Source organism: Esox lucius, chromosome 5, assembly GCF_011004845.1.
Source record: "Esox lucius isolate fEsoLuc1 chromosome 5, fEsoLuc1.pri, whole genome shotgun sequence".
NCBI classification, from domain to species: Eukaryota; Metazoa; Chordata; class Actinopteri; order Esociformes; family Esocidae; genus Esox; species Esox lucius.
In genome coordinates, this window is record NC_047573.1 from 21,681,647 (window position 1) to 21,694,582 (window position 12,936).

Sequence of the window (12,936 nt, forward strand, 5' to 3'; positions counted from 1 at the left end):
AGAACACTGAGCCGATCAGTGATCAGTGCCACAACACAGAGGGCGTCTACAACACAACAGCTCTGATTGGCTAGGTGGAGTCAGGCTTAGTGAGACATACGTCAGTGTGGAGTGGACATGCTGTCTGAACACACAACTGGGTCCTGTTTACCGTTTACCACTGAAGTACTGCGCTTTTACGACTGTTTACCGTTTACCATGCAGTACTACGCTTCTACAACAATCTACATTTTAACATATCTTACTGAACTTTTACTACTTTTCACTGTTTATCATGTAGTACTACGTTTTAACTACTCTTTACTGTTTTCCATGTGGTACTCTGTTTTTACGACTTTTTACTGACATTGCTACATGTTGGTACTAATATGGCCATTTTGGACGTTCGTTACAAAATTCGATAATAAAAAAAAAAAAGAAATCAATAGTAGGATGAATTGTATGTTCAAGTATAAAAGCTAAATGTTTGGGTTGAACAAAACTGTCACAATTCCTGTATCAATCATTTCGTGCTTTGTTGGAATATGTCATTTTAAAATGAAGTTGATCTTCCACGTGAAGCTGTTTTTTCAGACAAGACATACAGACAATCTATGTTCTCACAGGGTGGGGCCTTCTCTGTTAGAGACATCGGTACAGCAGGTTCCCATACAAACTCTCCTGCTTGTGAACTCTTAAGGTCACACACCAAAGCAATGTGCCCAGGAAAAGGGCTGAGTTGCACACATCAAAATCCTGCCAAGACCCCTATCAACATCACACGCCCTCCTGCCCAGTTATCTCCACTGGACAGAACTGCTACCAACAGCTGGTAGAGAAAGCACTCAGCTCACAGGCACATGTGCCACAATAATGTCTGCACACGATCAATCCCATTTCCATCCACTAGCAGTTCTTCATTACCAGCTAACACAGTATTACGATGGCAAGGCATTCTAATCATGTGTTGCGTAGGACAATATCTGAGTGTTGGATGTCACGCTCTTACTACAGGTGAAACGTGTTTCAAGATGAATGTGTCAGCACATTTTCTGCTAAGGATGAAAATCAGCTGCTGGCCCAGTCCATCCTCTCCTCCAGTACAGTCCATGTCTTATCCACGATGCTGCAAGATTTAGTTCCACTCCTGAAAAGACTTGCACAATAGAGATGTTGGGAGTTTAATCTCATTCCATACGAGCTCCCGAAAGACTTCCTGGGAGCCAGTGTGTGTGTGTGTGTGTGTGTGTGTGTGCAGGGGGAGGGGGTTGGCCCTCTAACAGAGACACAGACATTCAAGTTCGAGTTGCGTCTTCTTTTGTTCAGGGGTGCAGTCAGTGTGGCTAGCACTCTGGGACCCCCGCCCACCCCCCCTGACGGATAGGAGCACAACTGCATTGTCTGGGTCGAGACAGGGCGCTTGTTGCTTTGCCTTCTGTCTCTGTATGCCGAGCACTTGACAATGGCTGCTTTTTAAATATGCAGACAATCTTATGAAAGAGCAATTCCTCCCTCCTGTCTGTTTTTGTCACCTTTCAAAAGCTCTGCCCTGGTTCACTTCACTCTTCTTCTTTTTTTTCCTTCAGATTACTTAATGCTTCAGTCAATCAGTTTAAATTCCACCGCAGAAATGTGAACATTTAACTCATGGCATTTAGCTGGAATCGTACGGTTATACACAATTACCTTTGTATTAACAATACTTGCTGTAGTTTTGACATCAATAAATATGTTGTGCAAAATTAAGGTTGTCATCGAACTTGACTGATGTCTGTAGCATACTAACAATTTGTTCTGCAGTATCACCTAGGCTTGATTCTAATCTACTTCTAGATGTATCCATTAACAGCAACAGCGGTGCCAGTCATCTGAAGCAGACTGTCGCCTTTTCTTTTTTAAAGCAGGACATTTAGTACAGTACTAGTCAGTATTAACGTTCGTAACTTCACAGCCCTGGCTGGCCTTGTGGAAGCATGTGCTTGTCTCTGCTCTGCCCAGGCGCTCACAGCTTGGCAAAGGACTGGCTCACGCAAACTTCTGTGTTGTAGCTACAGATAGGCGCCCAAGCTGGTCGCCGATTTCAACATGTTGAGCCCACTACCCTTCGGCACAGCCAAATGGTTCAGCAGATGCCCTTTTGTCCCTGTTTCTTAATAAACAAAGAAAAGATACAAACTAATGACCCAAATTAGGAGTGAAACACTCAACTCCATCTAAGAGCAAATTGTCTTCAAGCAGATGTTCAGTAATTTTGAGGGGAAATCAACGATTAGGTTTTACAGGTTGATTGTTTTTGGTGACAATTTCAGTGACTACACCGATTAGTTAACAACACACTGATATTTCTTTCTATTGAGTATTATTATGGTGGGACTTCAATAAAACTGCAGATGCCTGATGACAGTATAACAGTGGTCACTTCCACTTGTGTTTTGGGAGAAAGGCTGACCTCAGCCCAGAGAAATGTAACCACTTCCAAATGTGTGTTCACATTACCGTTTGTTAACATCTACGTCGTCGACCAACGCCGGAGTAAAACACGTTTTGATTTTGGTTTCCGATGGTGTATGAGAGTTGAACTTAGCCCCTGACGCCGGTGTAAAATTAAAGACGTAGCCTCAGTAGTTAATTGCTAGATAAAGAAATATGATATCCTCAGGTGGGTCAAAACGAATACATCAAAAAGTTACACTTCCGCGTCTCTTAAACAATACCATGCCAGCGAAAAGAGGAGAAAATCTTCCGGTGATTAGAAGATTGGGGGGGGGGGGGGGGGGGGGGGGGGGGGGGGGTGGTACTATTGATGGCGATGGCGGTGAGTGGGGGAGGCTTACAGCGTATGACCATCTGTAGCAATGCCCTAATGAATAATGCTCATTGACTTCAAAGTGGTTAGCTCTTAATGCATCTTTAAGGCCAGGTTTGCAGAGTAGCTAGACGTTAGATAAAGATTTTTTTTGTTGTTGTTGAAAACTGTACTTGAGAAGCTTTGGCAGGAGGCTGTGTGTGGGTGCCCGCGCGCATGTGTATTGCGGGGGGGTGGTTCTCGACAAGCTGCTGCACATTTTCTCAGGTCCAGCCCACGCCTTTACCAGCACACCAGCCAGATATATCTGGACCACACACACACACATACACTGGCCATGCTGGACAGCACACCGTACCTATACAGGGACCAGTCTAGATCCACAGCATCCGCACCCGTTCACCGTGAACGTGGAGAAGCGAGCACGACATTTTACTTTTATTCCAGGAAAATATTATTTTAAAAAGTGCACGGTGTGTGTTTTATGAATCACAGTCACAAATTGAACTGTAATTAAGAAGACCAAAAACTTGAATATGTTAAATAACTGAAATGTGTAAGTACAGTTAAATGTAAGATTCTTGTATTTATTCAAACCGCCATAGGAAATGATATTCAGACTGTGCCCACACACACACACACACACACACACACACACACACCAATTCAGAGAAGTGAAAGCAAACCTGTAAGGTGCTTGCCCTTGTAGTTGACAAAATTAAAATAAAGAGCTTCTGCGTTAATACCGCAGTGAATTGATTGAATTTAACCCAGCTTGGTGCAGTTGTAAAGGTTGATTGAGCTAAATATCTTATGTCTCTAATACACATAGTCCTTCGAGAAATGACGAAAATAATAGTTATTTATAAAGCAACTTACAATAATTTCACCAGATGACATCATCCTTATGTTTAAATGACTGTAGACCCGAGCTTTTAAAAAGAGTAACACATTACTAATCTATCAAATGCTCACTTGTTTTGTACCTTTTAATGTAATACTTATTGAAACCTGGTTGTTCACTATTATGTGACAAATTAAATACACAAATTAAAATACAGTACAAGTTCAGTTTCAAGGTTCATATAATTTATTGCAGTTTGCACACAATTTAAAAAATTTCAACAGCACACCAAAAAAGTACAAAACTAAACAGCCTTAGAATTTACTCCCCTTGAGAAAATAAAACATACTATGATTGTCAAAGCTAAATGTCTAAATCCATAAAAGGAACAATGTCAAAGAAACAAAATCTCACAGGGAAGCAATTTGATTTGAATCAAAATCTGCTTCTTTTTCAGACAGTGATTGTCCTTTTTATCAGATTTATTGACCCCCCCCCCCCCCCCACGTCATTTGTCTTCTACATTTGAATGTTTTCCCCACACTGGACGTTCCCTGTTTTCAAGTAACCAAAGTTGGAGTGATGTAAATGGAGATGCTTATTGGGTAATTTCACAGCTTCCGTTCTATTTTTTTAAAAAGTAAATAAACAGTCCAGTTACACACACTTCCGTGTTACAGTTATAACAATGTCAACTAAAAACAAGCTGTTTACAGTAGTTTAAGGCGGTCAAGTACAATATGAAAAGCCAGCGATAATTGTAAATAAGTCTCCAAAGAGAGAGCAAACCCACATGTTATATTTTCCATGATATTTGTGGGTGTAAAAAGATAAATGACCACTGTGCAAAATGCCATGATACTGTGCGCAGTTTGCAAGGAGAGCCATGTCACCAGTTGATGCTGCCACCACGCCCACTGACGAGCTAGGCAAACCCCCGGGACAGTGAGAGGCATTCCAGTGTCTCCCCACTAATTCATGACCCTACTTTGAACGGAGTTTGGGTAGAGTTGCTTTTGCTTTTGTTTGGCAATTCTCTAGAATGGCTATTTGCTTGATTCAATTATTTTATTAGTGCACAAAAATATTTTGAGTGCCCCTCCCCCTTTACATTTTTACATTCACAAAAATGAGAAAAGGGGAAATATCCTAGATACACATTTCTAATAAAGAACAGCTCAAACTTTTTGATTAATTATAATTTGAAGGTAAATTAAATAATTGAAAGTCCTCTTCAACATAATAGTATCAATTATTCCTTAATCTATTTTTTATACAAATAACTTTTATAAAGTCATCTTTTTAGCATACATCTCAGTTAAATAAGCTTTAAAGGTGGAATCAAGCATGCCAATTCTCCCCCGTCAGAAGTAAGGATTACGCTTTCAGTACAAAACTCACACACCTGCATACTTTCAGAACATTCTTAAGATCACCCAAGAGATACACACGGACAAAATAAATTAGGAGCGTGATGTTTTAAGCATAGTGCTGCTCTCCGATTATTAAGCTTTGAAGCAAAAAACCTTCAGGAGTACTTAGGTATGAGTCGGTGAGCGCCTCTCTCTCGCGCACACACACACACACACACAAACACACACACAGCTCAGACAGATCAGTGCAACACATTCTCATTGGCCGCACGGTTAGAAAGAAGTGCCAAATGAAAATATAAATAAATAAATTACCCACAATGCTTACTTAACATCAATGAGAGGGCAGAAAATACCAAATAAGAACATTGACTGGGTATAAACAGCAGGTGAGACCCTTAAATCCCTGACCAGCATTCAGCAGACTAGACTATGAGGAAGTGCTGTGGGGACAGGGTGGAAGGGACCCACATTAGTGGAGATCTAGATTAGGTCAGTTTAGTTAGGTCACCGCTGGCCTTAAGCCCACGCCGCCACCTCTGTCCGTCTAACGACAAGCTTCACCTCACATACCGTTACGCAAGCTTCAACCCAAGACCAGTGCGTCGACACGGAACCTTCACAGCCCAGCATCCCAAAGGAGTCCCAACGGACTCTCAAAAAGTAGCAGAGAAAAGAAATGAACTACTTAAGAATCAAATTAGTTAATTTAAAAATACACTCCCCAAATGCAAAGAAAAACAACAACAAAAGGTAAGATAAATCATATTCATGCATTTTTCATAGCTGTAATATTCCGTTTTTTTTGTTTTGTTTTTTTCACAGACCGCTCCCTCGAGTATTCACATAGTCTGTTGTATATTTGTTCAATTACAGTATACAGCAATACAGCAATTCACATTTCCAAATGTACAGGTTGGACTTCATGCAATAACAGATCCCATTTTCCAAAAATAAATCCAGAATCACGTGGAAAACATATAGGGTACAGCCATCTTAAATTCAATTCAGTTCAATGAGGGACGTTCGAAGGCTGCAGATAGAGTTAAGAAATTCTAGAATAAATCATCCAGAAAGGATTTTAGAAAATACTTCGGTTAAGGTGAAAGGGAAGCTGTACATTGCATGAGTGCCATTTGTCTTTCATCAGTCAAGTTTCCTATCACAAGTCAAAATATACAAAAGCTTAAGCGGTAAAAGCTTGCAGCTATATAGATCCGACCTCTGCAGTTTCCAAAACACAAACTCACAAACGCAAATCATAAACACACACACACACACACACACACCAACACGCACACACATACGCAGTGATGAAATTTGATAATGAAAATAGAGTAGTGCACTATAGACATACGTATTGATACACAACATGGTGTGTCCTGGTATGTATTCATGATCACAGTACCCGTTTAGTGTATTCTATTTGTTTTTTAACAACAGTGTGTTACCTGAACACTTCACATGGTTGTCATCGAAGGTGTGCCTCAAGTTGAGGATGGGTGTATAGACATTTGTGTGTATACTCACAGACGAAAACAAAAAATGACAAAACACGGCCTACTGATACGCCCGTGTCGCTCTTATATTTAACAAAACCTGAACCAATAAAATAAAACAAAAGGACCGGAACGAAAGTAGTAACATTTTCATGTGCTATTAAAGTGCAATTGAACAAGATTTTGCAAATGTACGTACAAGAAACATGACTGATTCAGACCTGACTCCCCCACCAAAGGCCCCCCACCCAATCCCCGGTCCAATTCCCCTTACCTCTCTGCCCAACCTTCACTGACACCCCCTCTCATTAAGCTTAAAAAACAAAGTCCTGGTTTCAGCAGTGTTCACTTCCACAGTTCCTGAGAACTGTCCTCTATGGCCCAGTCCCTGACATTGGGGAGGTTGAGGGCTTCGCTCTTAACCGACAGCGAGTTGACCAGTTCGCAGTGGAACTTGCGGATGTGGCGGTACAGGTCGCCCGACTGCGTGAAGCGCCTCTCGCACCACTTACAGGCGTGGGGCTTCTCCCGCGTGTGCACCACGGCGTGTCGGCTGAGGTTGTGGGAGTACTGGAAGCTCTTCCCGCACGTGGTGCACGTGTACGGCTTCTCCCCGGAGTGAGTCCGCTCGTGCCGCTTCAGCGTGTACATGCAGGAGAACGTCTTGCCGCATATCGAGCAGGTGGGCACGTTGACGTCGCTGGCGGGCTTGGCACGCACGCCCTCCTGCTCGCGGAAGTGCGTGCTCAGGTGGATCTGGAGGATGTGCGGGCTGGGGAACACCTTGTTGCACAGGGGGCACATGAAGATCTGCGAGTGGGGGGCGTTCAGCATGTTGGACACGTAGGGCAGCAGGGAGCTGTCGATGCCGGACACCTCGGACTGGGCCTGGGCCCGCTCGCTCTCCCCGCCCAGCATGTCGTCGTCGCTGGCCTTGTCGTCGCGCTCCAGCTCGCTGGCCAGGGAGGCGTCGCGCAGGGCCGACAGGTGGGCCTCCAGGCCCAGGCGCCGGTGGGCATGGCTGCCGACCGCGTGGTGGTTCAGTCCCCCGTTGGTCCTGGGCGGCGTGGCTTTGGCGCCGCTGTGGTCCATCTCGTAGTCAGCGCCGAGGAGCTCGTCGTCGTCCGAGCCTGTGCTCTTCTCCTGCTTCACCTGGATCAGGGCGCCCTGCAGGCTGTCCGGTGTCACGGTGCCGGAGAAGTAGGGGTTGTTGGACAGGGCCTCGGCGGGACCCGACAGGCTGGACTTCACCGACAGATCCAGGACGCAGTCTGCGTCCGCCGACACCCTGTGGGAGGCGCGGGAGCCCCCCGACCTCCGGGACAGGGAGCCCGTGGAGCTGCTGGGGCTACCGGCCGGGGACTGCAACTTGGGGGGGCTGCAGTGGGCATCAGCCTCCCCGGGGCTGGCGGCGGCGGCCGGGGTGACCGCCCGGTCCGACGGCAGCCTCATCCACAGGCCACTGGGGTCCTGCTTGGCCTCCAGGTCCTCGTCGTCACTGGGCAGCAGGTCGGCAGCGACCGGGTGACCCGTGCTGCCCTCGGAGAAGCTCTCCACTTTGTCGGAGCAGCTGGAGGCGTCCTCCTCCCGCTTGGTGCTGTCCGCCTCGGCGGTGGCTTTGTGCTTCAGCTTCTTCTTGCAGACCTTGACGATGTCGTACATGTGGAGAAAGCTGGCGGCGGCCAACACATCCTCCACCGGCAAGGCTTTGAACTGGAGCTTCCCCTCGTACATGAACTCGAGCAGAAGAGCAAACGCCGGGGCCGTGACAATGTCGCTGTTCAGATGAACAATGTCCCTTTTGTCGAGCTGGTCCTTGTAAAAGAGATGGAAGTACATGCTGCACGAAGCCAGCACCGCTCGATGGGCTCGGAACTGGGCATCGCCAACCAGCACAGTGGAGTCACAAAGGAAACCCTGATGCCTCTGCTCGCTCAGACACTGTAGCAAATGTCTGCTGTGGTCTGGGAACTCCATGCTGTCTTCATAACCTAGAACAGACGGCAGATGTTAGATGCACGTTATTATAGGACAGCGACTGCTTTGCTTCGGGTTGTACGCAGCATTTCTGTATCCAGTCAGTGGCTCCGTCTTTCACCTCATGCACACACCACTACACCCACTCAACCTCTCTCACACTCGGAAGGGAACAGCTAAAACTGAAATTAGCCTACACATTAAAATCGGTTATATCAGAAAACGTACCCAGAAAACAAAATGTCACTAAGCTATCACTGAAGAGATATATTCCTCAACAAAAAAAAACACACGCACAAACACACACACACACACCCACATTGAATTAAAACCATAAAGTTGAATTGCTCCATACACCTAAATGTTTCCAGATGATATTTGGGAGTGTTGTTGCTGTAGAATGTGATCTACAGGCGCTCCACATGATCAGAGAGAGGCAACAGCAGCTGAGCGCCTCCTGGTCACACAGATGCCTGCCTGCCTGCCTGTTAACCGAACAGCTTCTGCGCTTTTACTCTCCCAGCTCCCAGTGTGGTTATTTTTAATAACCCACTTTGGCCCGGCCAGCCTCTTTAGGTAACAGGCTTTCAGGTACACAAGCAGACCTTACGTACGCAAGCTACCAATTCCAGAGGCCTAAGTGTACTAAGACTGACAACTGTAGACGGCGAATTGAAGGGTTTCGAAAAACAAGTTGCCTTGTTGGTAATTACAAAAATGCTTTCATTGCCAGCTTCCACTGCTATTTACACGCTCTAAAAAGGGGGTCCTACTAATTTATCCCCATTCACTAAACGCCAGTTTCTATAAATGAACTATAATAATAACATGTTACGAAATTTAAAGGGGGGGAGGTTCACACCTGTTAACCAAGCCGTTTTTTCTTGCCTGAAATAATACATGAGCATGAACCAAAGCAGTTAGATAAATCCATTTGAATGCAAGTGAACAAGTATGCGGCCCCCTTTACAGAGTTCAGATTTTCCTTAATGAGCGGCTTACAGGGACAAGGACGTCGAACCCCCCCCGGCCAACCCCCACCGCCTCGCACTCCCCCCTCGCCAAATCTTTCGAGAAACCGCGCGTACTCCCCAAAGAGTCCACGGCTGAAGATTTACAATACAATCACTTTAAGTGCTCTGTAGTCTACATCAATCCTAATCCTTAAGATGGCTAAAAATAAAGATTGCAGGACAGCTCGCAAGGTAGCAGCGATCAAATTAGGGGTCTGCGAGGACAGAGAGGGACGGAGAAGGAGGCTTACAAACATCTGATCCAGCTGACTGGGGACATATGGCAGCTGCTGCCCAGATAAAGAGATTAAGACTAGGAGGAGTGCGATTACAGCTGTCTAGCCAATTCAGGCAGCTCAAATCTGCAAGTTCTAAATTAGTCACCACCAACAGAAAAAATGAACACAAGCTGGGGAAAGAGGACATCAGGCTTTAAAGTAATTTCACAGACAGTTTGTTTGAAAAGGTCTAAACTGTGCTTTTTTTCTAATTATAAAAAAAAAAACGTAGTTTAGGGCTTTTTTAACTAGAATAACAACTAAAACGCAGAACATTATCATTAAAATTGTTTTTAGTAGTTTCTTCCATCAGATTTGATATATTAAGTTATGTTTTATTTTAACATAGTACTGTGTTTACCAGACAATAAATAAAAATAATTTAAACATTAGTTAAACACAAATTAATTAATATTTTGGTTAAAAAAATAACACAACATCAAAAAACAACATGAAATAACCTTCTTTTTTTTTATCTAGTGAACAACAATCAACTCCAAGCACAACTTGCTCACTTGAAAAACTACACACGCAAATGGATCTGATAAAATCTTACTAGGAAACCTCTTCTTGACTACCAAAACACCAGTCTGTCCTCTTAGCTACACAACAAGTAGGGAAAATCCTTCACTTCCCTTTCCATGGAGCTCTAACTAGAAGCAGGCAGACACCGGGAACAGCTCTGGAAAAGCTGGAGCCCCACATACAAAACAAAAGCTTCCCAGAGACCCGGACCCCTTCCCACAGACAGTACCTGCAGTATGCATCAACTTGATTAAGTCCGCTGTAGTAGAAAAGCTGGGACGGCTGCAGCTCTTTTGCAGAATCAATGAGGGGGTAGGAGGGGAAAAAAAACTAACTGTGAGAGACAGATGCAAAGTGGAGGAGATGTTGGAGGGGAATGAGATACCTCCTCCTGCACACAGATCCGCACACACACTAACTCCCAGTCTGTGTGTTAGAATAAAAGACTGGAGGATGGCAGCCTGTCAGCTGCTCTGACATCATGTTCAGATGGAAATGCTACCTCCAGCTGTGCTCCTTTTACAGCCATATGCTGCTCTTCTACACTCTTGCCACCAGCATCTCCTTCATACAACTTTGTTTCTTTTTCTCTCCTCTTTAAAAAAAATGGGGTAAATGTAATAGAGGTGCTTGTCTGAAAAACTAGCCAACTTCCCCACGCCTCTTTACTCAAAAGTAAAGCAGAAAATAGGTCTGTGTGAAAAACGACACTTTTTTTAACCTACTTTCCTGCAGTGAATTTAAATACCCTGATTTTTTCCCTGCTCTCCTTCCAGTAACTATAAACAAAGGCCAGCACAGCACATTTGCAACTGACAGATCCACGCAGCTGATATTGTTTTCGACTTCTTTACGGTTCACTGCCCTCGCCATTACCGTCATTCATTTCTCTAACCCTTCGGACAACTGACAGGAAAAAAATGAAATAATGAACAATGGGAACAATCGTATAGACCTCATGAGTGAGAATCTAAACAAAAGCTACACTATTCCTTAATGGGCCGCTAAAACTGACTACAGCCATCGCTTTCTTTTGTGAAAGTACTCCACTCTTCCGTGTGAAATTTTCAAGGGGGCTTTTTATTCCACAAGGAATTCATTTCTCTACCATATGAGTAGATCACAAAAAACGCATCTATGTAGGTTATACATAAATACACATATATGTGTGAACGTATTCCAAGATATTAAACATGTTCCTGTTGACATAAATGTATTTAAATTAACGTTTAATTAATTATTTACAAGATCAAACCCTTTAGGAATTACTGTATACTTTGAAAAAAGACAAATTAATATATGTAGGATATAATACAAACTTTTGTCCAAATATGTTAAGTTATTCATAGATTGTCTTTAAAATTTGTTCTCATCCGTAAAATGGGTTAAATCATTAAATTTCAACGACTTTTCATAACGATACTACATTATGAATCATTTAGGATACGATACTTTTCATTCCGTTCATTTAAAAGGGTATCCTAAAATGCAAAATTAAATAAACTAGCCCTAGAGAGTGTTAAGTTTATAATGTTGCAACATTAATATTACAACTTGCAAAACACAACGTGGTATAGAACATCAAATAATACATTGCCAGTCTAACAATTTGAATAGGACATGGGCTATTGCCTTTTTACAGTTTACAAAAAGAGTAAAAGCCAAGAAACAACTGTCATTATTGTTATCTAAACTTCATGAGAACACGTTCCAGCCCACACGAAGAACTGATCAATATCTGTCAACCTCTGAAGCCTACTTCTACAGGAGGACAGTCAATCTACCAACAATACGCTGGTGGGTTTCTGTTCCAGAAGACTGTCGCGAGCAACACAACAGAACATTCGCAAGACTACAAAGCTACAATGTCTCGCGCACACACACACGGACTCACCGAGTCAAGCTAGCTAGCCATGGTGGCTAACAAAAAAGTAAACGTTTGATCAGGAGTAGGCTATATAATACAGTTCTGTAGCAGGCCCCGATGCTATGCCGACACGACAGGCAATACAGAGTCTCGAAGGAGCTAACATAGCAACTATTATGTGAACACAACAGTCGCTAGAAAGGATTGTTACTTTTTCCCCTTCCAACCTATTCTTTAACCTCCTTTCATCAATCGGACACTAATAATATAGGGACTTACAGACAACAAGCTCCAATGTCTTCCTGCTTCCTTCGGCAAATCCTCCTGGGTTTGAAAAATAACTAGATTGACTTTCAACAAATTTCCATAACAACCTGCAGTGGCAGGAAAGACGGGGAGAGCGAGCCGGAGAGAGAAGGGCTGCGGCAGCCAGATGTTTCCGAGCTGTTGCTACTCAACTCCAGCTACGGTAGAGGCGTCTGACTGGCAGCGCAAAAGCCAATAGTGCTTGTGATAAGAAAAGTGAAGGCAAATTGGAAGCAGCCGCTGAAAGGGGAAGAGGGAGGGATATGTCTTCTCGGCGTAGGTTGACACCAGGCAACAGTGAGAAGGCAGAAAAAAGGCCAAGCGAACTGGTTCCCCGAGCAGACTGGCGCAGAGAGCACAGTGAGCGAGAGGCTGAGCGCAGGGTTTCGTGGGTACTGTAGTCATGCTTCGAACGAGAGGAAGAACAGGTGCACCACTACCTACTCACATTCTTTGACAGAAAAAAAAT

General features: G+C 44.0%; 1 protein-coding gene across 3 annotated transcripts; it reads right to left on the bottom strand.

The window, feature by feature from the left end:
* Window positions 1–3,857: 3,857 nt before the first annotated feature.
* Window positions 3,858–12,672, bottom strand: zbtb18 (zinc finger and BTB domain containing 18). Of its 3 annotated transcripts, none has more exons than XM_010888753.5 (2): window positions 12,441–12,672; window positions 3,858–8,492 (listed from the first exon to the last, which is right to left on the bottom strand). In XM_010888753.5, exon 2 carries the CDS (start codon window positions 8,476–8,478, stop codon window positions 6,847–6,849), a length of 1,632 nt encoding a protein of 543 aa, XP_010887055.1. In that variant the 5' UTR covers window positions 8,479–8,492; window positions 12,441–12,672; the 3' UTR covers window positions 3,858–6,846. The 3 variants fall into 3 exon arrangements, with proteins under 3 accessions (XP_010887055.1, XP_010887054.1, XP_034148241.1); XM_010888752.4 differs by lacking the exon at window positions 12,441–12,672 and adding an exon at window positions 10,524–11,511; XM_034292350.1 differs by lacking the exon at window positions 12,441–12,672 and adding an exon at window positions 8,836–9,478.
* Between the last annotated feature and the right edge of the window lie 264 nt (window positions 12,673–12,936).